The 25,076-nt window shown below is 39.7% G+C and overlaps 1 protein-coding gene across 10 annotated transcripts in view; it reads left to right on the top strand.

The window, feature by feature from the left end:
- RCBTB1 (RCC1 and BTB domain containing protein 1) overlaps positions 1–23,503 on the top strand; it is an 89,548-nt gene extending 66,045 nt beyond the window's left edge. For 9 of the 10 annotated variants that reach the window (XM_019447609.2, XM_053899660.1, XM_053899664.1 and 6 more), the window contains 8 exons: positions 2,141–2,299; positions 4,950–5,057; positions 6,148–6,290; positions 7,278–7,468; positions 11,552–11,678; positions 13,874–14,025; positions 14,570–14,700; positions 21,137–23,503. In XM_019447609.2, coding sequence (XP_019303154.1) covers positions 2,141–2,299; positions 4,950–5,057; positions 6,148–6,290; positions 7,278–7,468; positions 11,552–11,678; positions 13,874–14,025; positions 14,570–14,700; positions 21,137–21,277 — 1,152 coding nt within the window. In that variant the 3' untranslated portion in view covers positions 21,278–23,503. Of the gene's footprint in view, positions 1–2,140; positions 2,300–4,949; positions 5,058–6,147; positions 6,291–7,277; positions 7,469–11,551; positions 11,679–13,873; positions 14,026–14,569; positions 14,710–21,136 lie in introns of those variants that run through there. The other variant, XM_053899669.1, reaches the window with a different exon arrangement.
- The last annotated feature ends 1,573 nt before the right edge of the window (positions 23,504–25,076 follow it).

The following is a 25,076-nucleotide window of genomic DNA, read 5'->3' as shown; positions in this document are numbered from 1 at the left end:
TATTTTATATTTTAGTTCATTTCATTTCATTTATTTTTAGAGAAAGAGAGCATGAGCGGGGGAGAGGGGCAGAGGGAGAGGGAGACAGAGAGAGAGAGAGAATGAATGAATGAATGACTCTTAAGCAGGCTCCACGTTTAGCATGGAGCCCAATGTGGGGCTTGATCCCATGAACCATGAGATCATGACCTGAGCCAAAATCAAGAGCTGGACGCTCAACCGACTGAGCCACCCAGGCACACCATCTGTTTTATTCCATAGCTTTTTGATTGGTCTACCTGTCAAGTATCACCTCTCTGCCCCCTGTGATTTCTGAAACAGAGATCATATTGTTCTCGTGTTTAGAATCCCTCAGTGTTAACAGTGATTTTACTATGTAGGACAGGGTATGGGTGAAGAAACCAGAGAAGTGGAGGGAGATAAAGGTTTCATGGCTAGGATGTGCTAGACCTACGCCTAGCACCCAGGTCTTAGGCCCCAAATCCACTGTTTGCTAGTCTGTTTTTAGTTAGTGGAACCCCAGTCCCCGTTTTTAAAATGAAAGGCAGCTGCATTACAAGGGAGCTTGGGATATTTGAGAAGTGCCAGAAAAATGGTTGGTTAAAATTAGAATTCCCTAATTTGTACAGCCTGGATTCCTTGTTTATTTTAACTGTAAGTATATGTTACTTTGGATAATTGTGCTAAATATTTGCATTATTATTCTAGATATTCCTGTGAATCCACTTTGAGGAAGTTTTGCAGTTATTTCTTTTTTTTTTTTTAATTTTTTTAACGTTTTATTTATTTTTGAGACAGGGAGAGACAGAGCATGAACAGGGGAGGGTCAGAGAGAGGGAGACACAGAATCCGAAACAGGCTCCGAGCTGTTAGCACAGAGCCCGACGCAGGGCTCGAACTCACGGACCGCGAGATCATGACCTGAGCCGAAGTCGGCTGCTTAACCGACTGAGCCACCCAGGCGCCCCTGCAGTTATTTCTTTGTTCCTGTGAAATGAACCTCTAGTGCATATGCTTTTAAACCCCAGCTGTAGGTTTTATTATTGTCGCCTGGGGCAGTATCAGACAGGTGAGGGGAGATAGGAAGTGCGACACAAGAAAGAATCATGGAAGCCACACCTCATGATGTGTGAGGACCACTTCCTGCAGACAAATGAAAGGGATGGGTCCTTAGAAATTCTTCTAGTCTTGGAGGAAGTAATTGCCTGGGCGGCCAGCAGCCCCTCCCCTAATTCTCTCTGGTCATACTTTTGTTTGATAGGATCAGTTGGTAATTAACTTGAGGTGGTTTTTTGTTTTTCATCTCTGTTACTAGATTTTAAGAAGCTCAAAGCTCTATTTGTGTCTCTAGAATTTTGGTTTTCACACTATGGCAAATCACAGGCAGGATGCATTTGAAGAGGGGAGCTGCTTGGAGCTGACAGGCAGCAAATGAGAATTGAGAGACAATAGAACCAAGAATAAGCTAACAACCTGGTGTCATCTCCATAGGGACAAACATCTCTTTAGTACTTGTGAGCCTTACCGTATTATGACAGACACGTAACTGTGATTGATAATTTTAATTGTGATGGTTGTGACTCATCAGGAAAGGTTATATAATGTTCAGTATTGATGATTAGTGAGACAGGGAAAAAGCATCTTACAATTTTGAAAGCTTTTTGTGGAGGAAAAGAAAAAAAAGAACATCTGTGCCCAAAGAGTTAGGCACATTTTTCATATCACTGCTGCTTTGTGGTATGCACTTTATTTCCTGTTGATGGCAGATTACAAAATCATGTATGGCTGCTATAATTACAGAGGCAGTGTAGCATAGTGGTTAAGAGCATAGCTAGACCTTCTTGGGTTCGGATTCCACGTTTACTACTTATTGGTTGTAGAACCTGAAGCAAGTCACTTAACCTCTGTTTCTATTTCCATATATAAAATGGGGGTGAAATAGTATCTACCTCAGGGTCACCCTATGGGATTACTATAGGAATTAAATAAGCTAACACATGGAAAGCATTTAGAGCCATGTAGCACATTGTAAATATTCATTAAGTGGGTTTATTTTTATTTCATGATTACTTACGTGCGTCACAGCTAGAATTTTCACCCTAATGCTAATAATTCTTTCTTTTTCCCATGTCTTGTATAGGTATTTGCTTGGGGGTATAACAACTGTGGCCAGGTCGGATCAGGATCTACAACAAATCAACCAACTCCTCGAAAAGTTACAAACTGTTTACATATTAAGAGGGTGGTTGGCATTGCCTGTGGTCAGACCTCATCCATGGCTGTTCTGGACAATGGGGAGGTGAGCTGTCTCTGTACTCTCCCTTCTCCTCACCTCACCTCACCTCACCTGTCTCACTGAAGTACCTTTTCCTTCTTGAGCATGTATGAGATCATGGAAGGAAGAGTGCTTTGTTTCTAGAGTTTCATTGATAGTTAACTGGTTTCTGATGGAGGAATATCTGGAGGGTGTTTGCTTCTCACTGTGAATTTTCAGATGCCAAGATTGATCTGCAAGTAAGGATTCCAATGTGTCTAAAATTTATTTATTTATTTTTTGTGAGATCCAAATAGTCTAATGTTCGTAGGTATTTGTGATTTAATGTAATAAAGAGTTTGACACTAGTTCTTTCATCCAATGAAAAAATCAAGTGTGCAGTCTTTAAAGGTAACTGATGATTTTTAAAAAGCTTACTTTTTTGAGAGAGAGCGCATCGCAGGAGGGGCAAAGAGAGGGAAAGAGAATCTGAGTTTTTTCTTGTGATGGGAACTTTTAAGATTATTAGCAACTTTCAGATATGGAATACAGTATTACAACTGTAGTCATCATGCTGTACATTATGTCCCCATGACTTACTTATTTTATAACTGGAAGTCTGTACCTTTTGAGCCCTTTTACCCATTTTGTTCAACCCCCAGCCCCCACCTCTGGAAATCACCAATCCGTTCTCTGTATGTATGAGCTTGTTGTGTGTGTGTGTGTGTGTGTGTGTGTGTGTGTGTGTGTGTGTGTTTAATTGAAATGCAGGATGCACAGTGTTCCATTAGTTTCCGTCATGTTTGTCATGCCATGTTTACCAGAGTGTTAACTGGCTTTTTTCATCAATCCTGTTGTCATCTTTGATGACTTTAGAATTTCTTGGGCTAGTCATCAGACATCCTCCATCCTGGTATTATTTACTTGTTTATTTTTAAAAATATACTTAATCCTAAAATTATTATCATGTGGTTATTTTCACAAAGGAAAGCAAATGAAGCATGTAAAATAAAAGCGAATACCTTTTCTCCAGTCTTGTTAATAGTTTGATGTATATCCTTTTGAACTTTTCTCTATAAAACAATTATATATGGGTGAATATAATTATCTTTTATAAAAAATGGGATTATTATAGGTACTGCTTTTTTCCGCTATTCTGCACCTTTCCTGCTTAACAACACATACAGTTACCTGAATCTGTTATCAGACCATTTATAGCTGTTCTCCATTATAATGGCTCCTTACTTTTCCTTGTCTGGATCACCCACAGCCGAAACTCTACTGATGGAAATTTCTTGTTTCTAAATTTTTGCTGTTATAAACATTGCAGCACTGAGTTTCTGTGTTACTGTGTGTGTGTGTGTATCTTTTGTACATTTATGTAAGTAATCTATAGAATAAGTTCCCAAGAATAAGATTTCTGGGTTAGGGTGTATGCCATTAACTTTTTTGATAGCTGTAGTAAAATTTCTCTGCAGAAAGTTAAAACCTTTTGCACTTAACGACATGGAAAGTGCATTTCACCGTCTCTTGCTAGTACCCTAAATTCTATATCCCTCTTTCCCCTCTGTCACATTGCTCTGAAAAACCCCATCTTTGACTCCACGAGACACCTCAGTTTTCTCGTTTGACCAGACCTTTAGTCTGTTCCTGCTCAGTGCTTTTTCCTGTGTCCCACACTTGCTTGTTCTAAACCTTCACCACCGCTGGCAAACCTCTGTCCAGCTCGACTACTTTCAGCTGATGACTCCCCTCTCCAGATATCTAAGACATTGTGTTATGTCTTCTTAACCTCTTTCCTGTCCATTCCCTCTCTCTTGGTCCCACTGTCACTGCCTTAGTTTCGACCCTTGTCTGAGCTCATTTGCTACTGAATGGCTGTCCTGCCTGTAGTCTCATCTAATCTGTTCACCTTTATGTGCCGCCAGCAGGAACTTTCCAAGATGTGAATATGAATCTGTTTTGAAATATTTCTGTGGGAGACCCTTACATGCATTCTACTTTTCCCTCGTGTGTGTTTTGGCACTTTATCCCTTTAGCCCTTACTTTTCCTTCTGGTCTTTTGTCCTGCCACTGTGCTGGATGTGTCCCAGCAGACCACCTCCTCATTTTCAGAACCTGCTTCCAGCGCATTCTCTGCCCTCTCCTTGGAATACTTTACTCCCATTTATTATCCTTCAGCCATGCTCAAATCTCTGCTCTCTGAAAAGTCTTTCCTAAACTTTCTTCCTGTAGCTAAGTCCTTTCTCTTCTCTGCTCCTGTAGTACCTTGATTGTATCTCTAGAATAGCACTCGCCTCCTGGCTGCAAAAAGTTTGCACGTGTCCATCTTTCCTGTTAAACTGCGACCAAAAACTTACTCCTAGTGCCTTTTATCATGTCCTGACATACAAAGGGTGCTTAATAATTGTTAAGCAGCATCAACTTCCTCATGTATAAAGCAAGAATAAATGACTTGCCCAAGGCTATCCAACCAATAAGGTATGGAGGAGGAACTGATGCCAAATTCTGTTATCCCCCCCGCCCCCCAACAAAATAATCTTCCATTTGGAGATCCCCAGTAGGATCACATAGAGTAGGAATATGGGCGTTTGGAAGTGAAAAATTACTTGATTTGTTTAGGTGGACGGCATTTTTGTATCTTCCTTCTTACTAACTGTTTTAAAAGCCTCTTGTCTCCCTTTCTCTCTCTAAGGTGTATGGCTGGGGTTACAATGGCAATGGTCAGCTAGGCTTGGGAAACAATGGCAATCAGCTGACCCCTGTGAGAGTGGCAGCTTTGCACAGCGTGTGTGTGAACCAGGTACGTGTGGTGGGCTTCATTGCTGCTCCCGTGTAGCTCCCCTGCTCCGACTCGGAGAAACACTGGACGTTGACCCTTTAGTAGATCCTTTCAGACAATGCCGTATGCCTTCATCCTTCACATTTGAAATTCTGTCTTTCCTAAATTCTCATGATGAGAAGGAACACCATGCTGGTGACACATCAGTGTTGGCAAGTAAAAAAAAAAACTGTTGGGGCGCCTGAGGGGCTCAGTCGGTTAAGCATCCGACTTCGGCTCAGGTCATGATCTCGCGGTCCGTGAGTTCGAGCCCCGCGTCGGGCTCTGTGCTGACTGCTCAGAGCCTGGAGCCTGCTTCAGATTCTGTGTCTCCCTCTCTCTCTCTGACCCTCCCCCTTCATGCTCTGTCTCTCTCTGTCTCAAAAATAAATAAACGTTAAAAAAAAAAAAATTAAAAAAACTATTGGAAAAGTCCAGTAGTCTCAATATTTGTTTTTGTTTTTGTTTTTTTTAATGTTTTGTTTATTTTTTTAAAAATTTTTTAACGTTTTTTAATTTATTTTGAGACAGGGAGAGACAGAGCATGAACAGGGGAGGGTCAGAGAGAGAGAGACACAGAATCCGAAACAGGCTCCAGGCTCTGAGCGGTCAGCACAGAGCCCGACGCGAGGCTCGAACTCACGGACGGCGAGATCATGACCTGAGCTGAAGTCGGCTGCTTAACCGACTGAGCCACCCAGGCGCCCCTGTTTTGTTTATTTTAGAGAGAGAGACATAGTGTGAGCAGGGGAGGAGCAAAGAGAGAGAGAGGGAGACACAGAATCCAAAGCAGGCTCTGGGCTCTGAGCTGTCAGCCCAGAGCCTGACGCAGGGCTCGAACTCACGGACCGTGAGATCATGAGCTGAGCCGAAGTCAGATGCTTAACCAACTGAGTCACCCAGATGCCTCAATTTTTGGCTCTTCTAATGCTTTTTTAATGTTCTAGAGAATGTCAGTCCACACCTGATGATGAGTTGACATTCTGCAGAAGCTGGCTGTAATCTTTAAGTAGATGTTTTCCCTGCCCTTCCTGTTTTCCTGTTTATGGTAACCATTTAAATTTACTTGCAGATTGTCTGCGGCTATGCACACACTCTAGCACTAACAGATGAGGGCTTGCTCTATGCCTGGGGAGCTAACACGTATGGGCAGCTGGGAACTGGCAATAAAAATAACCTGCTAAGCCCAGCACACATCATGGTGGAGAAAGAAAGGTAACTTGGCTGTACCATGTGTCGGGACTATGTGTATGTTTTTGGATTTGGGATTCTGTGTGCTGGAGCTACGGTGTTTGGCTTTGTCACGCTTCTGTTTATTAATATTGTCATTTTGAACAAAAGAGTTTGAGTAGCAGCCAGAATGGACATGCGGTTGATAGGATTCTCATGTGGCTTCCTAAAATAACCTCCTGTGATTGATAGGCATTAATGCATCTTGATATAATTCTCACATTTCCTGTGGCTCATTTAGTAGGGAAGTAAAATGGGGTCTGTCGCCATGTAGAAATTGAGTGTAGTGTAGACTTTTCCTTTGAGCCAACTAAAACAACTTTTAAATCTGCTTTTGAAAGGAGATTTTCTGTTTAAATATTGATTTGATTTAATGTGTCTCACTGGAATAGATGCTTTGTTTGTTCAGCCAAATCTTGAGGTCTTACCCACTAAGCTTTAGAGTGTTGACTTGTGATTGCAGGACTGTGCCTAAGAAGCCTACTGAGAAATGTGTTTGGCTTGATGTCCATTTGGATAAGGGTGTGTAGAGTCCATTACCCCAAGGCCATCGCTTATTTAGAGGCTGTGAGAAGAAGTTGTGTCAAGGAGGTGGTATATTGAAGGCGGTGTTTTGTTCTTGTTTTTTTCATACTGTCTAAGCCCCCAGAACTGTCAAGACAGTTTCTCTCTGTCCACTTTCCTCATTTACTTTGGTTTTGAGTCCCTTTTTCCAAGTTTTCCTCAACAGTATGTATTATTTATCCTAATTCAGAATGAGGTCAGGATGAGAAGTGGGGTGACAAGCAAGGGAAAAACACAATACCCTTGCTGTGATCTTTTGGTTCTGTCCATATGACTTGAAGCTAATGTCCCTCAGTCCTGGGCTGTTTTTTGCAGTGTTGTAAGCATGGCCTTTTTATCTGCCTTGTGTCCTGTGCTGTAGGCTTCTATGATAAATAAATTACATGCATTTTTCTTAAAACATTTCAGGGTAGTAGAGATTGCGGCCTGCCACTCGGCCCACACGTCGGCTGCCAAGACCCAGGGTGGGCACGTGTACATGTGGGGCCAGTGCCGGGGCCAGTCCGTGATCCTGCCTCACCTCACGCACTTCTCCTGCACCGACGACGTGTTCGCCTGCTTCGCCACTCCTGCTGTCTCTTGGCGCCTCCTGTCTGTAGGTAAGAAAGCTCAGGGCTACTTTTTTTTTTTTTTTTATGTTTATTTATTTATTTGAAAGAGAACATGTGCAGGGGTAGGGCAGAGAGAGAGAGGGAGAGAGAGAATCCTCTGACAGCACAGAGCCCGATGCGGGGCTTGAACTCAAACCACGAGATCATGACCTGAGCTGAAGTCAAGAGTCAGACGCTTAACCGACTGAGCCGCCCAGGTGCCCCTTTCATTTTAATCGAGGTGAAATTTATGTTCATAAAATTCACCATTTGAGGGTGTACAATTCAGAGGCATTTAGTACGTTCATAGTGTTGTGCAGCCACCATTTGTATCAAGTTCTGAAACGTTTTCATCACTCTGAAAGAAAACCCTGTACCTGTTTTGCAGTCACTCCCCATTCTCCTTTCTCCAGCCCTGGCAATCACATACTTTGCTTTTACTTTCTATGGATTTACTTATCCTGGATATTTCATATAAAGGAAATCAGTGTGTTACCTTTTGTGTCTAGCTGCTTTTATGTAATGTTTTTGAGGCTTAACCATGTTGTAGTATATATATTAGTACTCCATTCCTTTTTATGGCTGAATAATATTCTGTTGTATGTATAGACCGCATTTTTTTAATCCATGCATCTGTTGATGGATGTTTGGATGGTTTCCACCTTTCGGCTATTAAGAATAGTGCCATAATAAACATTTGTGTACAGATATTTGAGTAACCTGTTTTTAAGTGCTTTTGTTATACTAAATTTATTACATAATTGAATATGAACCAGAATGAACTTAAAAAAATTAAAAACTCGTAATTTATTTATTTATTTTCAATATATGAAGTTTATTGTCAAATTGGTTTCCATACAACATCCAGTGCTCATCCCAACAGGTGCCCTCCTCAATGCCCATCACCCACCCACCCCTCCCTCCCACCCCCCATCAACCCTCAGTTTGTTCTCAGTTTTTAAGAGTCTCTTATGCTTTGGCTCTCTTCCACTCTAACCTCTCTCTCTTTTTTTTTTTTTTTTTTCCTTTTTTTCCTTCCCCTCCTCCATGGGTAAAAACTCGTAATTTAAAGGGTGACATGTTAACTCCACTTTCTTTTTCTCACTTTGTCTTTCAACCAGTCTCAAATACTTTTATTTCAGAAGGGCACAAAAACCGAGCTATTGCAAAGGGTACTGGAATTTAGGGTGATCTTTGGTTACATAATCTGTCCCTTTTCTAAATATTGTCTTCAGGCGTCCATTGATGGAAAAATGGTAAGGTGTCAGAAAGCTGAGTAGCCATTAACAAGATGGGTTTAATCTCTTTTTCTTTTATTTCTTGTTCATTTCTGCATTTTTTGGGATGTATTTCTTCTAAGTTATTCTTTGTATGCAGAGGAAATAAGTGGATCATGATGGCCCCTGTGCTTGGAAATTAATGTAGCTCTTGTCAACTGTGGGGTTTGGGTTGCTTAGCAGTTGATATTAAAGACCAGTCTTGTAGTATGTGTCATGCTCAGGTGTATTAGCCAGCTGGCCAGGGCTGTCCCATCATCAGGTGACCAGTGTTTGTGCTCACGGGGGCAAAGAGTGTGTTTAGGAAGAGTTAAGCTGCTGCTCAATTTAATGTGATATAAACATTTCCAGGTTTTTTAACTATAATACAATATTTTTTTGCAGTGAATGTTGTGATTAGAAAATATTTAATTCACAGAATGGGACTGTTTAGCCATAACTACACATAGGTATAGCATGGACAGCCAAACACTATGTACATCTTCAGATTCCCAAGTGCTACTTAACCTGGACCCGTTCATAAAAGGCTTCTCCAGGTACTTGCCTCTCAGAAGTCTAATCCTGAGAAGACATCCTTTTCAGAAGAAAAGTTGTAACGTTTTTTAATGTTAAGTTTGGAAAAAATAAGATTCAGAATATCTCGTAGAGGACTTCTTACCACCTGCTAAAAGTCAGAAGGGTTTTCTCTTTCAGTTTATGATCTCAGCTGAGCGTTAGGAAGAAAGATGGTGAAATCACACCTCGGAAGAATACTTCTTCTCTAAAGGGAGTTGTTATACTTGTCAGAAACCAAAATGGGGAAAAGGGTTACTTCAACCCTCAGGACTGATGGCAGAAGTGGAGGCACCGATCAAAGCTGTTTTGCGGACGGGTGGGGTAGCAGTCTAGGTTCCTGGACTCCTTACCCATCTGAGTCATTTCCTTTCTTCTGTTTGCCAGAGATCCAGGTTACAGGGTGAGGGGAAAGCCTGACTTTTGAGAGATTGCCCACTTTCTGCCAGAGCCAAGAGAGCTCTGTGTTGTGGGAGTTCCAGGGAGGGCTTGGGTGAATGCTATTTCCTTGGGAGGTTCTCATAATAAAGCTCAGGGATGAGCTTACTTGTTAAGTTTCAGCCTAGGTTTTAACAGGTGTCCCTCTAAGAGCAGCAGGCTGCTGAGAGACACAGCTCAGTTCTTTGATGGAGTCCCGTTCTCATCTCATGGTAGAAACCTGTCTCCTGTGTTGACAGCACCTGTGTTCAGTGCCAGTGACCTCTGGAATTTTCTTTGTTTTCCTGTTAGCTGCCTTTTACTGGTTTTCCTTTGTCCACACATAGCACAGTAAGGTGTTACATAATTTGTACAAGTGCCTTTACTTTCCTTCATAAGGACATAGTTCTTCTTACATATAACAGTTCTTATCAGGCAATGTGATCATGTTTTTGTAAAACTGTTCCCTTTGAGTATACATTGTTACTAAGTAAATTTGCTCTGTTTTTAGATAGCATGTAAGGATTATTTGTACATTAATATTTAGGGCTAATAGGGATGTTTAGATTCCACATACCTAGGAAAAAGGGTTTTTCTGCATAAGAACGTGACTGCTTAGCATTACTACTTTAGTGGTAAGTTTGTTTCTTGATGCTCCTGGAGCTGAATTTACCAACCCCTTGAAACTACCCCAAAGCAGAGCAAAGGTGTTTTCAGTGTTTCAGTCAAGGAGAATTGATAAATTCTTAGCCCTGGAAGAGAACCACTCAAGTTTTTTTTCTTTTTTTTCTTTTTTTTAAATTAATTTTTAAATTTACATCCAAGTTACTTGGCACATAGCGCAACAATGATTTCAGGAGTAGCTTTCAGGGATTCATCCCCTACATGTTAATACCCAGTGCTCATCCCAACAAGTGTCTTCCTTAATGCCCCTTGCCCATTTAGCTCATCCCCCAATCCACAACCCTCCAGCAAACCCTCTGTTCTCTGTATTTAAGAGTCTCTTATGTTTTATCCCACTCCCTGTTTTTGTATTACTTTTGCCTCCCTTCCCTTAATGTTCATCTGTTTTGTATCTTAAATTCCACATGAGTGAAGTTACATGATATTTGTCTTTCTTTGACAGACTAATTTCGCTTAGCATAATACCCTCCAGTTCCATCCACGTAGTTGCAAATGACAGGATTTCATTCTTTTTGATTGTTGAGTAATACTCCATTGTATATATATACCACATCTTCTTTATCCATTCATCCGTCGATAGGCGTTTGGGCTTTTTCCAGTTTGGCGATGCTGTAAACATTGGGAGAACCAATCAAGTTTTAAGTGAGCAGTGATACAATCATGGACTGCCTATAAATTTTTCTTTTCTTTTTTAAATATACATTTAAAAGTTTTTAAATGTTTTATTTTTGAGAGAGAGAGAGGGAGAGATTGGGGGAGGGGCAGAGAGAGAGAGACAGAAACTGAAGCAGGCTCCCACCTCCAAGCTGGCTCTCCCTGATGTGGGGCCTGAGCTCACAAACTGTGAGATCATGACCTGAGCCAAAGTCGGACACTCAGCTGACCAAGTCACCCAGGCACCCCTAAAAAATATACATTTTTAAATGTCTAACTTCATATATAAGACTGGTAATTGGCCTTTTCAACTACATACATATTTTTTGGTAGTTTATAGACTTAAGATACGTATTTTCATATGGTGAAATTGATTTGTCAAATAAGGCACAAACTTGAAAAAAATCTGAGTTACTCACCTTGCTAATGGTTATCTTTTAGAAGTCTTTTCTTATCTCTGGCACATTTCTTCAGATTTATGTACTAGTAATGGGTTTGTTGCTTTCAGAGCATGAAGACTTTTTAACAGTTGCTGAATCACTGAAGAAAGAATTTGATAGTCCGGAAACTGCTGATCTGAAGTTTAGAATTGATGGGAAATATATCCATGTCCATAAAGCTGTTTTGAAAATCAGGTATTTTTGCACGAGCTTAGAGACATCGATAACCTTACTTTCTTTTTGCAGTCTCCTTTTGGTGACCGCTAAGAAATAGCCTTGGTAGTAGAGAGAAATGGCGCTACTTACTATATTTGTGGATAGTATCCATGCATTATCTGTGTGTGTGAGTGTGCACTCGTGTGCCTTTTTGAAAAAGCATAATGTGGTAGTAGAAGTATTTGTCTATATATATATTTTTTTAATATATATATGTATATTATATACATATAAATATATATGTATACATATATATGTGTACATATATACATATATATATAATATATATATATTTAATAAAATATATGTTTATTTATTTTTGAGAGGGAGAGAGAGAGATGAAAAACACGAGAGGGAGAGGGGCAGAGAGAGAGGGAGACACAGAATCCGAAGCAGGCTCCAGGCTCTGAGCTGTCAGCACAGAACCTGATGCGGGGCTTGAACTCATGAACCGCGAGATCATGATCTGAGCTGAAGTTGGACATTTAACCGATGGAGCCACTCAGGCTCCCTGTCTATATTGTTTTTTTAAATGAGGTTCTTATGAATTCTTATTTCTATCGACAAATTTACTTACGTGATTAAAAAAATACAAGAGATTAAAGTGTGTATGTCCTCTTAAAGATTCATTCCCCGCCCCATCAAGAAACTCTCATGGTCAGGAGTGATGGACCTCTGGCCCTGAGGGACATGTGATTCCCAATTAAAGGAATGATCTTTAGGGGCGCCTAGGTGGCTCAGTCGGTTAAGCAGCCGACTTCGGCTCAGGTCATGATCTCACAGCCCATGAGTTCAAGCCCCACGTTGGGCTCTGTGCTGACAGCTCAGAGCCTGGAGCCTGTTTGGGATTCTGTGTCTCCCTCTCTCTGACCCTCCCCCATTCATGCTCTGTCTCTCTCTGTCTCAAAAATAAATAAACATTAAAAAAAATTTTTTTTAAATAAATAAAGGAACGGTCTTTAGATATAGTAAATGGTGGGAGTTATTTGTATAAATGTGAGGGAACTTTGTATTTATTAATAACAGTTTGGACTCTTGCCCCCTAAGGCTGCCATCACTGAGAAGGAGGCACATGAAGTGAGACCATAGAGAGTTAAACTGGTCCTTTTTGAAATGTAGTTAAAAACCTCTTTACAAAATAACACGTTTTAAGGGAACTTAAAAGCCATATAGATCATTCATTACTAAGAGAGTAAATATCTGAACCAAAGGAATGAAATTATAGACTGGAAATGTTTCTTCTGGGAACCTGTGGTCAACTAGTCTGTTCCTTTAATGCATAGTTTTCTGACCCATTTGTCATTCCTTGCCTAGACAACTATTTCTTTTAACTTCTCAGATGAAGTAATTTCTTATGTAGATGGAGCCATTCTTTTGGTTGTGAATGGATTTTGAAAATATTCTGTTTATTTATACCATATCTCATTTTAAAAGGATTTGAAAAGATGATTTTTTAAAACTGAAATATGTAGAAAACCCAGTTTTAGAAATCAATTTTGCATGAAGGTGGCTTTTTACATGCAAATATAACATAAAAAGACCCACTTTCCTAGTGAATGTTTTTTCTGAGTAAGTTAGTAACAGACTTGGGTGTATTGGAGAGGGAGCAGGTCAAAGCAGAGGAACAAAATAGGACTGATGGCTGTTTTGGAGATGAGTCAGAAAAGGAGGAAAATTGTCATGTGAGGTAATGTGATAATCATCAGCCTAAATGTGATCCAGTTAACATTGAAAGCGGTTTTAAGAACATGCTGATTACTTGAAAATTAAAAACCAAATGAGTTATTTGAATGATGTTGATGTATCGTCAAAGATTTGAACTCTCATTTCTGAATTTCCTTTAATTTCATTGTTTAAAATGCATTTCTGTATAATCTTCTTAAGAAAAATGAGGGAGCAAAATCCTTGATCTGGATGAGGACTGTCAAAGGCAAAGAGTGGTGCACCTGAAGGGCTGGGTACTTCTAGGCCCTACTTAAATCCTTAGTATTTAATAGGAGATGCCCATCAGAAAATGCAAGTGAATCGATTCAGAAGGTGAATGTGAAAGCCTGTGCTAGCTGAAGATTCCTAAGCCTGTGAGTGTGGGCCTGAATATAGTAGTAGGTAGGGAGACCTATGAGAGTTGTTGGATTTCGTCAAGTTCGTTAGATAACTTTGCTTGTTCTGTTTAGGTGTGAGCACTTTCGATCCATGTTCCAGTCTTACTGGAATGAGGATATGAAGGAGGTGATAGAAATAGACCAGTTTTCTTACCCAGTGTACCGTGCCTTCCTCCAGTACCTCTACACAGACACAGTGGACCTGCCACCTGAAGATGCCATAGGTACCTCAGCCACCGGGACGGGCCAGGCCTCACGAGCAAAAGTCTCTCCCTCCACGTTCTCACAGTACTGAAGTGTAAAGAGTTTCAGCTCAGTTGGCTTTTACATGGTTTTTAGAAAATATTTGAAGTAAATGTCTTTAAAAATAGTATTGTATAAGTTGTTACGGTTCACAGTTATAGACCTAGTTTATTTATGGCTATGGACTTATTTTAATTTTAATAATTTTTAATTTTGTAATATTTTAATTTTTAATACGTTGCTAATGCATTTCGTGTATCCTCTTGGAAACAAAAGAAGGGGGGCAATTCCGTTTATTCCCCTTCTTTTGTACTGTAGAGGAAGTTGTATAAAGCGAGTGTAGGAGAGGTCTGTTCTGGGGTGGGGAGGGGAGTGAGAAAGAGGATCTATTTAATAACCTTTAGGGTAGCATTCATTAAGAAACTTTTGATTCATCTCCATAACTCTTTTCACCAAAATGAAATATATGTTTATAAATTAGGGGAAAGTACATAAACTTGGGGTGAAATTCTTTTTTGTTTTTAGGTCTTTTGGACTTGGCCACGTCTTACTGTGAAAACCGGCTGAAAAAGCTCTGTCAGCACATTATCAAGCGTGGAATTACGGTGGAGAATGCCTTTTCATTATTCTCTGCTGCAGTCAGATACGATGCAGAGGTAACATAAACAGCAAACTGAAGCCAACCCCTCCAGCTCCCTGTGCTCTGCCTCCCACCCTTTTCTTGCATGAGACAAGGAACATGAATAATTTTGTATCTGTGTATGCTCTGAAATTCTATCATTGTCTAATTGTAACTCATAATGATTCATGTGCGAAGAGCTTGCTCTGGACTCCTTTTTATTTGTGTGTTTGTTGTGGATGGTTGATTTTGCACTGGATTGAATTCTTAATCTGGGATTCATGGGTCTCTAAAGAATCTATGAATGAATGGCCTTTTGAGAGTCTGAAATTTTGCATTTGGTATGTTTTCTTGAAGTTAAGAATCAGAGCGTCATCATATTGTAGGCTTGTGAGCAGAACTGTTTCTTATTCTCTATTCTGTAGTGCGTGGCACATAGTAGGCACTGGGTGATAAATGTTTGTTGAACTGAATGAATATGGTACCACCTGAAGGATACATTAAGGATAATTAGTGAACTAAAGTCTGGTATGGTTGGTTTTATAAATTTATAGAGAATATAAGGTAGAGAGCAACAGCCTTGGAGTCCAGCTAAGGCATACACCTTTAATGACACAATTAGCCCATTCTTAGAGGTAGTATTTTGTCATCATTTGACAAGGCAGAGTACGCGGTATTGAGATTTACCAAACACCTGCAGGGATCTTCTCCTTTATCAAACTTAGGGATCCAAATGGACCATTACGTTTTGTATTTTCAAAGTGCATCCTATTTTTATTTGAAATTATATTATCATAAATATTTGCTAAGGTCAAATATAGTTGACTTTGTCTGTGGCCTGACAGCAGATTTGGTGATTAAATTATTTCTAATAGGAAATGGATGTCTAGATTTTTTTCTTGCCTTTTTTGTGACACCATGAACTTGTTTATTAGAAGTGCCCTTTTCTTTAGGTTGCATTTCTACCTAGTGATGTAACTTTAAATTGGTCAGTGCCCTTTCTGTCCATTTGGTAATTCACTTTTAGCATCTTCTCTGGATCTCTCCCTTCTCCTTACTACTAATGAGTTCCATATTCTAGGGGTTAGGATATTGCTGATTAAAACCAGTTAGAACCACCTGGGCAGAGGCAAACATCTCAGCTCTAGTTGCTGGAAATTTCTCATTTTAAGTTAAAACCTATCCCATCAAGTTTCCAGGAAAAAACCTTATGGCACTTCTGCCTATGCCAGCTAATCACTTTTTTAAATTAGCTTTCATTTTTCTCATGCTGAGTATAGACATTAGATACCATCTCTTGCTTGAGACTGCAAACGTGTTTCCCTGAGTCTGGCACAGTGTGGGCTTATGGTTGGCACTCAAGAATGTATGCTGAGTTTAATGAATGAGTGAATATATGTGAAACACCTTGCCATGAAGGTGTCCTTTAAAAAATGAAGAAAACAGGGGCGCCTGGGTGGCGCAGTCGGTTAAGCGTCCGACTTCAGCCAGGTCACGATCTCGCGGTCCGTGAGTTCGAGCCCCGCGTCAGGCTCTGGGCTGATGGCTCGGAGCCTGGAGCCTGTTTCCGATTCTGTGTCTCCCTCTCTCTCTGCCCCTCCCCCGTTCATGCTCTGTCTCTCTCTGTCCCAAAAATAAAATAAAAAAAAAAAAAAAGATTTTAAAAAATGAAGAAAACAATAAAACTCCAAACGCCCCAAATATTAATACATTCAATGTAGAAAACTTGGAACGTAGAAGACAAAAACAGAAAGAATCACTTCTTTCTTTTTAGGCTGTATTTTTTTTTGGGGGGGGGGATTCTTCTAGGAGTTACCTTGTATTTCCCTTAATGCAATAGAATGTAGTAAGTAAATAAATGAAGTGTTTAGAATGTAAAAATAAAACCTACTAGCTGTATCTATAAGTTGATGCGAAGCTACCACTAAGATTGGAAATTTACCACCAAAATATTGACTTTCAGAAGCTCCGCTTAGGGAGACTAGATGACTTTGCCTTCATTCTGTGGTTGAAATGCTAGGAAGATGGAGACAACCTTCTCACATTTTTTCTGTTTCCTGTAAGTTCTTGTGGTTCCTCCATACCCCCTTTTGACAAGGTAATTTTGCAGCAAATGACACACATAAAAGCAACAAAAATGTATTGGCTCAGTAGTTAGGAAGATTTTTCTGGTTGTTGTGGAGCCCCGGCATTCTGAATGCACTGTCAGTCTTCCTCCAAGTTTTAAGTGAAGAACAACCCGGCAGAGGAGCACTTCAGAATTCCTCCAGTACAAACCCAAATAAATGTTGCCATCAAGGGAGTAGATGTGAAAAAAACATTGTATCAAGATAGTTTGTATCTTATTACACAAATTTTGAAATGTTTCTATTTATACTGTTTCTTTTCAGGAAATGTTTGTTTTCTGTGTATTTTTGGGTTTTTTTGTTTGTTGGAAAGAGAAGGCGAGCTGGGAGAGGGGCAGAGGGAGGGAATCTTAAGCAGGCTCCACGCTCAGCACAGAGCCCAACGTGGGGCTTGATGCCACAACACTGGGATCATGACCTGATATGATCTGTTCAACCCACTGAGCCACTCAGGCACCCCCTAGTGTATCTGAACATCAGGAGAAATAGCTGGGAGGGAAGTATTATTTGTTGAACCAGAGTGGAGAGTTTTCCAGAAAATCCTCCTTGCTTAGCAATTTAAGTCCTAAGATTTTGCTCTTGGAAGTAATAAATATAAGGCCAGGAATCTAATTCCAGAATTAGTTTGGGATATGGGTGTTGAAAGTTTTGCACTAAAACCAAATGGTCAGCATTTTTTCTTCTTTCCAAAATTAAAAGTTTTCTGTGATCAGTAAAGTATTTTTTGGTTAGTGAGAGTGCCTTTTCTTTCTTTTGTCCTATTAAGACTTTAAGTACATTGTAGGGGCACCTGGGTGGCTCAGTCGGTTGAGGGACCGACTTCCGCTCAGGTCATGATCACACGGTTTGTGAGTTCGAGCCCCGCGTTGGGCTCTGTGCTGACAGCTCGGAACCTGGAGCCTGCTTCTGATTCTGTGTCTCCCTCTCTCTGCCCCTCCCCTACTCATGCTCTCACGCTCTCTCTCTCTCTGTGTGTCTCAGAAATAAATAAACATTAAAAAAAAATTAAAAAAAAAAAGACTTTAAGTACATTCTAAAAACCAGAGACCACTTTGATATGGAATATTTTGTACCTGATATACTAGGAAACAAATTCTAAACTTACAGTTTTGGGGTTTTGTTTTATTACTACTTTAACAATAATTTTGGGCAAAGTTAGGTGTGGTTCACAATTTCTTGCCATCCAGAATATGTCTCAAGGGGGGCTTGTAACACATAGGTAGCCTGTCTCATCCTGGCCAAGTAGCCTTCCATAGAAAAATTAGCATTCGACTATTTTAGCTTTGGAGGACTCAAGACTGGATAAGAACTCCATTTAGGCTGCAATAGCATTTTTTAAAATGTGGATATTTAGACCATCGATTGTGTTTTAAGAAGATCTGTGGAAAGGAAAAATGACTTATTCTCGGAATATATAAATTGGAATAATTTAAACATTGAAAAATTTGGAATGAGTTTATAAATTAGAGTAGCAATTTATTTTGATCTTCCTTGCTAATTACAACAAATCTGACATTTTATCTGATTTGCCTCAGAGCCACTTTATAATAATTTCACCACAAAATGTCATGAATATGGAATTACTTCTGATATACCAAAAATATTGTATTAGAGCCCCTGATTTTACACTCTTTCCCACTTTTATATTCCGTCGGCCTTAAGAAGATGCTTTCATTCTATTATGAACGTTTTTCATCTACGGGTCAAGTAATCCTTTTTATTCTTCTTGGAAATGTTTTATATAAACAGTTAAACATATATAAGCTTTTATACAAAGCCCAGCAGTTCTGTTACAGTTAACTTACAGTTGGGTAAGTGTTGTATTTTCTTTTCTGGATAATTGAAGATGTGATACATTTGCAGAGTGAGGTGAACAGATCATGTAGGTTCTCAAAATATTCAAGAATTATCAGGAAAATATTGGTCTCGTTCACACATCAGAGGCAGGCTGGCTCAGGGCATTGGCTGCTAAGTGAGTTGCATGACTGTGCCACTCTGTTCATGCAGGTGAGCTTGCATATCCAGTTTCTCTCTCCAAGGGCACTCAGTGCTTCCTTTTCCATAGATCTGCCTTAAGCAAGAGTCAGTTATTAAATAAGTTCTTTAAACAGCCCAGCTTTAGGTTCTTTTCAGGATTCTCTAGTTAGATTTGTAATGTTTGAAACTGCTAAACATTTTTTGAATACTGAGCTATCTTACCAATTCAGACTCATTGGAGGGGAAGGGAAGACAGTTTGCTAGAGCTGTTTTCATAAATGTATGAAGTGATTTATAACTAGAGGTGCCGTCTGTGTACCTGTGCTATATAAAAAGTTCTTCAGAGTTTATACTCAAGATAGTCTTTGGGTATACTCATTGTTTGACCTCTGAAGATCTTGAATTCCGGATCTGTAGACACTATAATAAGGTTTTACAGTGCCAGAATTTAGTGCAATCTTCTTTGAATTTGAAATTGTATAATTAAGAGTCAATATTTAAAGATCCTCATCTGATACATTAGATGGTTTGAGGGACTTTGTGTGCTTATGACTGGTTATTTCTTCCTAAAATATGTGTAGATAAACTAGTTGTCTCTTTTTGATAAATAAGATAAAAATGACTTTTCTCTCCTTGTGGAATATAATTTAGTCCCAAAGCTGTGTATTAATCATTGGGTTGTTATACCAGGAGTAGGACTTTTTCTTCAGTAATTGAGAGGGAATGTTTAATATAGTTTAACATTATAGTTTATTATAACACACGGAACATTCAGCCGTACTTCAGCCCACTGGGAATCTCTTATTTAAAAACGTGGATGTGGAGATTGTGCTGATATTTTAAATGCATTGTGAATTGTCTAGAAAGCAAAACTGTCAGCAGCTGGCTGATACACATTAGATGTGGTTTATCTCTTACTGGTTATATGACTGGAAGGGGACATCATTCAGCTAGGGACAGAGGGACCCTCAGAATAGGGAAGTATTTGTTCGCAGGGGTCTGCAATGAGAGAGTAGAAAGGAGACGTGTCTCTGTGTTTGTGTGGGTCCTTCCCCATTCTGCCTGACCTTCTCATTTCACGGTGGCTGGAAACATGAAGCCAAGACGCTGCAGTTTAAATGTTGTCCAGTTCCTGGTTTGATAGAACCCTGAGTATTGACCTTCAGTGTAGCTGGCAAAGTTACAAGAATCAAGGTGTTGGTGATAAGAGCTTTTAGTGTGATTTGCTGTTACATAGTTAGTCTTTGTATACATTCCAGTACCTAATGGATTTAATAAATACGTGTTCCGGCGTTTCAAGGAACAAACATGGTAGTGTTTTGCTGGGGATGAAAGGCTCTGTTAGCATTGGCAGAAATGTTTAAGTTGTTCTGGTTTACCACTTGTATATGTTACTTCTGAATGTCGGTAGCTGGACTTCTTTTCCTGAGTGAGAACTCCAGACTGAATATTTTCCTCTGGACCGACTATCTGAGAAATTAGTGTGTGGGAGTGGGAGTGTGTCTTCCTTTGTGGCTTTAACAATGAAGGCATTTTTATCTCGGAGAGCATGAAAGTGAATTTAAGGTCTGTGTTTGTTTTTGTTTTTTTTTTTTAATGTGTCTCCTTAGGACATCTCTTCATCACTTTTGTATTTCTTAAGGTCTTCCTTAAGCTAAATAACCCACATCTTAATTCTTTTCTCCGACTTGACTGTGGTCAAACATACGTTGGAGTAAAGTTGCTTTCAGCTTTGTTTTTAATTATTATTGAAGAAGAATTGACGTATAATACTGTATTAGTTTCAGGTGTATGCGTTCAGCTCGTTAAAGTCTTTGCATGTGACCGGGCTGTGTGACAGCCATGCGGAGGCTGCCCCCCCATAGGCTCTGTGAATGGGTGTACGTTCTAGAGAGTCAGACTTGAGGTAGGGGAGCTGTTGGACTTACTGTGTTGTGACTAAATAGTACGTGCTTTTCTTTTTTTATTTAAAAGATTTTTTTAATGTTTATTTCTGTGTGTGTGAGAGACAGAGCATGAGCGGGGAAGGGGCAGAGACAGAGGGAGACACAGAATCCAAGGCAGGCTCCGAGCTGTCAGCACAGAGCCCGGCGGCGCAGGGCTCGAACTCACTCTCAGTGAGATCATGACCTGAGCTGAAGTCGGACACTCAGCCGACTACTGAGCCACTCAGGCGCCTCAATAGTACGTGCTTTTCTGATGCCTACCTATGTACAGTCACTTGTTTGCTTAGTTTGAGGTTTCTGGCCTCAAATATCTTTTCTAGGGGAGGGTGAGAGATTTGGGATGAGGGGTTTGGATAGAAGTAATTTGATCAAAGTTAATAAAAAAAAGCCTCTTTTTGTTTTTATTTTTGTTGTGTGTGTCCAGGATTTAGAAGAATTCTGCTTTAAGTTTTGCATCAATCATTTGACAGAAGTTACACAGACTGCAGCATTTTGGCAAATGGATGGCCCTCTGCTAAAGGAATTCATTGCTAAAGCCAGTAAATGTGGAGCCTTTAAGAACTGAAGCCCCAGGCTGCTGGGTTTTGTGAATGCTCTGGGGCACTGGCCATGGTGGCTGCTTTGTGCTCTGCGGGTGATGTAATTTTGCAGGTAAAAAACCCGTCAGCTTGTTTGTTTTTCACATCTTGAGACACCATTCTCCGTGTAGGAATGTATGAAGGATGTACAGCTTTTCCTGAACCCGTTCTAAACAAGTCTTGTTTCCAGATATGTGCATTTTAAATGTGACCTTAATTTGGCTAGAACATTGTAAAGGGGTGAAAGTTTAGCTGGTCGTTTGTGTTTTGTTTTGTTTTGTTTTTGATTAGAGGAACTGCTGAACTTGGAAAGGAGAAGTTTGCGGTAATTCTCCTGGCTCACATAGGAACAACCCTTTCGACCCCAGGACCTGGGATGGTTTGTGGATTGTGAGATAGACATAAGAGGCCCCACCTTGAATTAAAGATGCTGACTTTGGGGCTTGTTGAAATGCTGCATCAGTTGCTAGTTCACTAGCCGTACTGTGAAGGAGTAGTGAAGATAGTTTGAGGTTTTTGTGTGTGTTTGTACTACTGAGGACCTTTTTTAACTTCATCGCGTATCAAAAAACAATATTCAGTTTAATATGAGTTAAACCTATTACGATGATGATTATGCAAAGATAAACTTGTAGGCTAGCCAAGGTTTCTCTTAAGAATTAAGTCCATAAAGAGTAGTAATTTAGGACTACCTGTAAAAAGTTGATATTGAAAGAAACTTTGGACAGAGGTCAATATAGAGTATCCACTACTCTCCAACAGTGTTTTGTTTTATTAAGATACAGTCTAAGAGCTGAAGTTTGAATTTGATTCCCCACCGTTTCCCCCATAAATGCTAATCATGAGAAGAAAGTAATGGCATATTCAGCATACTCTTGCCTTCCTAAATTATGGCTGCTAGACGATCAGATCCACTACATCTGACTCACAAGGTGTTCTTAAAACCAGCTTTCTGGCAGGACTTCATAGAATTTCTCTCTTTTATCTATAGGCCAAGTGTCACACCTTTGCTCGTTTGCAACTTCAGCTTTCGTTTTTTATTTCCTCGTCTTTTGATTGTGTTAGGTATAATATTTAGCACAATATAACTTTGAAAAAGGATCAAAATTATGATTTCCCTGAAAAGATCCTTTTAAATAGGGTCCTTTTAAGTTCAAGTTTTTTGTTTTGTTTTTTGTTTTTTGTTTTTTTTTCCCGTTTCTTTTTTGGTCTGGTTATGAACATGACTTTTGGAGGAAGAGTGTTCAACTCTGAGTTTTATCGTGTGTGTCTGTTGAGCTTGCTGTAAGAACAAATCTTTGTTCTCTCTGGCTCACAGACTCATTTCCATTTGTGGGCATTCCCTTAGTGAACGGTTTCCTGTTTGGAAGGTCCCTCATCTGAACTTGGAGGCCAAATACATTTTCAGAGTCAAATTAACAAGAGAGTGAAGATATGCTGCAGCTACTATTTTTAGCAGTGTTTCTAAGTGTGTCTGAGGGTTTGGATGGGAGTGAGGGCCCAAAGATAGGAATTCATTGATAAGTGAGGTAAATTCAAACCTAGAAGTCCCAGCTCCCTTTTCTTGACCATGTTGCAAGTGATTGAAGCCCAGTCAGTTATTAATTAGGATTAGTTCTGCAACATGATAGAATTTTTCTTACTAGGTTGATGAATGCACATTAATTTGATTATTAGCTATGATGGGTAGTGTTCATAACAATCACTGTTCTATAGGCTTATGATCTGGACAAAACAAGAACTGCGGTATGTTTACTATTGCTCTTACTTGAAAAAAACTTAAAGCACAAATTAAAGTAGTAGATCCATTTCCATAGATTGTTCATTCATTCAACAAATATTTACTGAGGTTCCTTATATAGGTAAAGAACCACTTCTCAGATTACCGAGTAATTTGTATGAGTGTGTATGTAGTGAAGAAAATGGAAATATGTTCTTTGAGAAGTACTTGAGTATCTTTTTTTTTTTTTTTTTAATACACTCTTATTTTTCTACTTGGTTTCATTGTTAATCATAGCAGGAAATGAAAACTGTTCTTTGAGTTGTTTTTTTCATCTGATGTGATAATGAAAGCCAAAGTATTCATATTTCTTAAGATAACCCTAAATGTACTCTTGAACTTCTTACTGGAATAATATTTGATACTCTAGTATATAGGCTGTATTTATGTAATGTTTAGAATGACATATTAATAAATAATCTGTCAAGACATACATGCAGAGTTGTTTTTCCCTCTCAAAAATCAGTAATGTGCAGCCTTAAAACGGAAGGAAGTTCTAACACATGCTGCAACCTGGATGAACCTCAAGGACATTATGCTGGGTAAAATATGCCAGTCACAGAAGGACAAATACTGCATGATCCCACCCACACAAGGTAACTAACATAATCAAATTCACAGAGACAGAAAGCAGAATGCTAGTTGCCAGAGGTTGGAGGTGGGGAGAGAGGACTTAGGAGCTAATGTTTAATGGATACAGTTTCAGTTTTGCAAAATGTAAAGAATTATGGAGATGGATGGTAGTGGTGACAACACAACAGTGTTGAATGTATGTAATGCACTGAACTGCACACGTAAAGGTGGTTAGCTTGATAAATTTCATGTTCTATATATTTTTCCACCATTAAAAAAAACTGGTACTATGATTCTTAGCAGGTATCAGGCTGAAAACAGGTACCACAGTGAACAGGTCACCTGTTTCTCAGTTGTATCCCCTACTCCCATAGAAATCTTTTGGTTTTGGGGCACCTGGGTGGCTCAGTCGGTTGAGCATCCGACTTCGGCTCAGGTCATGATGTCACAGCTTGTGAGTTTGAGCCCCGCGTCGGGCTCTGTGCTGACAGCTCGGAGCCTGGAGCCTGCTTTGGATTCTGTGTCTCCCTCTCTCTCTGCCCCTAACCCACTCGCATTCTGTCTTTGTCTCTCTCTCTCTCTCTCTCTCTCAAAAATAAACATTAAGAAAAAAATTTAAAAAAAACTCTTTTGGTTTTATTCCTACTGAAAGATAATACGATTGAACTCTCACAGCAGAAAAATGCATCTGGATCCTTGTACCTATAAATGAAGGGAAGGACAGTCCCTATCCTCAAGGAATGTGTAAGTTATTAGGAGAGGGGAGAGAGAAGTTGAGGAATTAACGTAAAAACATATTTATAAACAATTTTTCACAATAGGTGGTGCGAGAAAACTTGATAGCTTATTATGAGAAATAGATGATCTGAAGATAATGTCCTTCTCACTCATTCCAAAACAGCAGGTAAGTGGCATAAGCAAAGGCTTAGAGGTGGTGGCTGATAAGCCTTCCAGAACTTACCATTAGCAAGTTTGGTTAGAATGGAGAACATAAGCCAGGGCCCATTAGGAGGAAACGTGGGCAAGGAGAGGGTGTGTGTGTGTGTGTGTGTGTGTGTGTGTGTGTGTGTGTGTGTGTTGAGAACATTTGTTTCCCATGGTGCCAGACATTATGCCCTATGCTTCACATATTTTCTTCTTTAGTGTCCACGTTTTGTACCGTAAGGCATAAGGTAGGTAGAGTTAAGCTCAGGTAGATTAAGTAATTTGATTGAAGTTTTTCGGTAGTGAATGACATAGCACAAGTACAAACCCAGGTTTAATAGTTTGCCTGATATTTGCTTACTTAGTGACTGTCAAACACATGTTGCTCCATTGTGCCAGGTTGCCTCCCATGGTAGGAATGACAGATTAAATTTGAAGGTAAAGTGGGGGACAAAGGTTTTCTCTTAAGTAAAGATCATGACATCAAAACTCAGATAAGCTTTGCTATG

Source organism: Panthera pardus, unplaced genomic scaffold, assembly GCF_024362965.1.
Source record: "Panthera pardus isolate Hobbes unplaced genomic scaffold, ASM2436296v1 HiC_scaffold_1, whole genome shotgun sequence".
In the NCBI taxonomy this organism is placed as follows: domain Eukaryota; kingdom Metazoa; phylum Chordata; class Mammalia; order Carnivora; family Felidae; genus Panthera; species Panthera pardus.
This window is presented reverse-complemented; position numbering and strand designations above follow the sequence as displayed.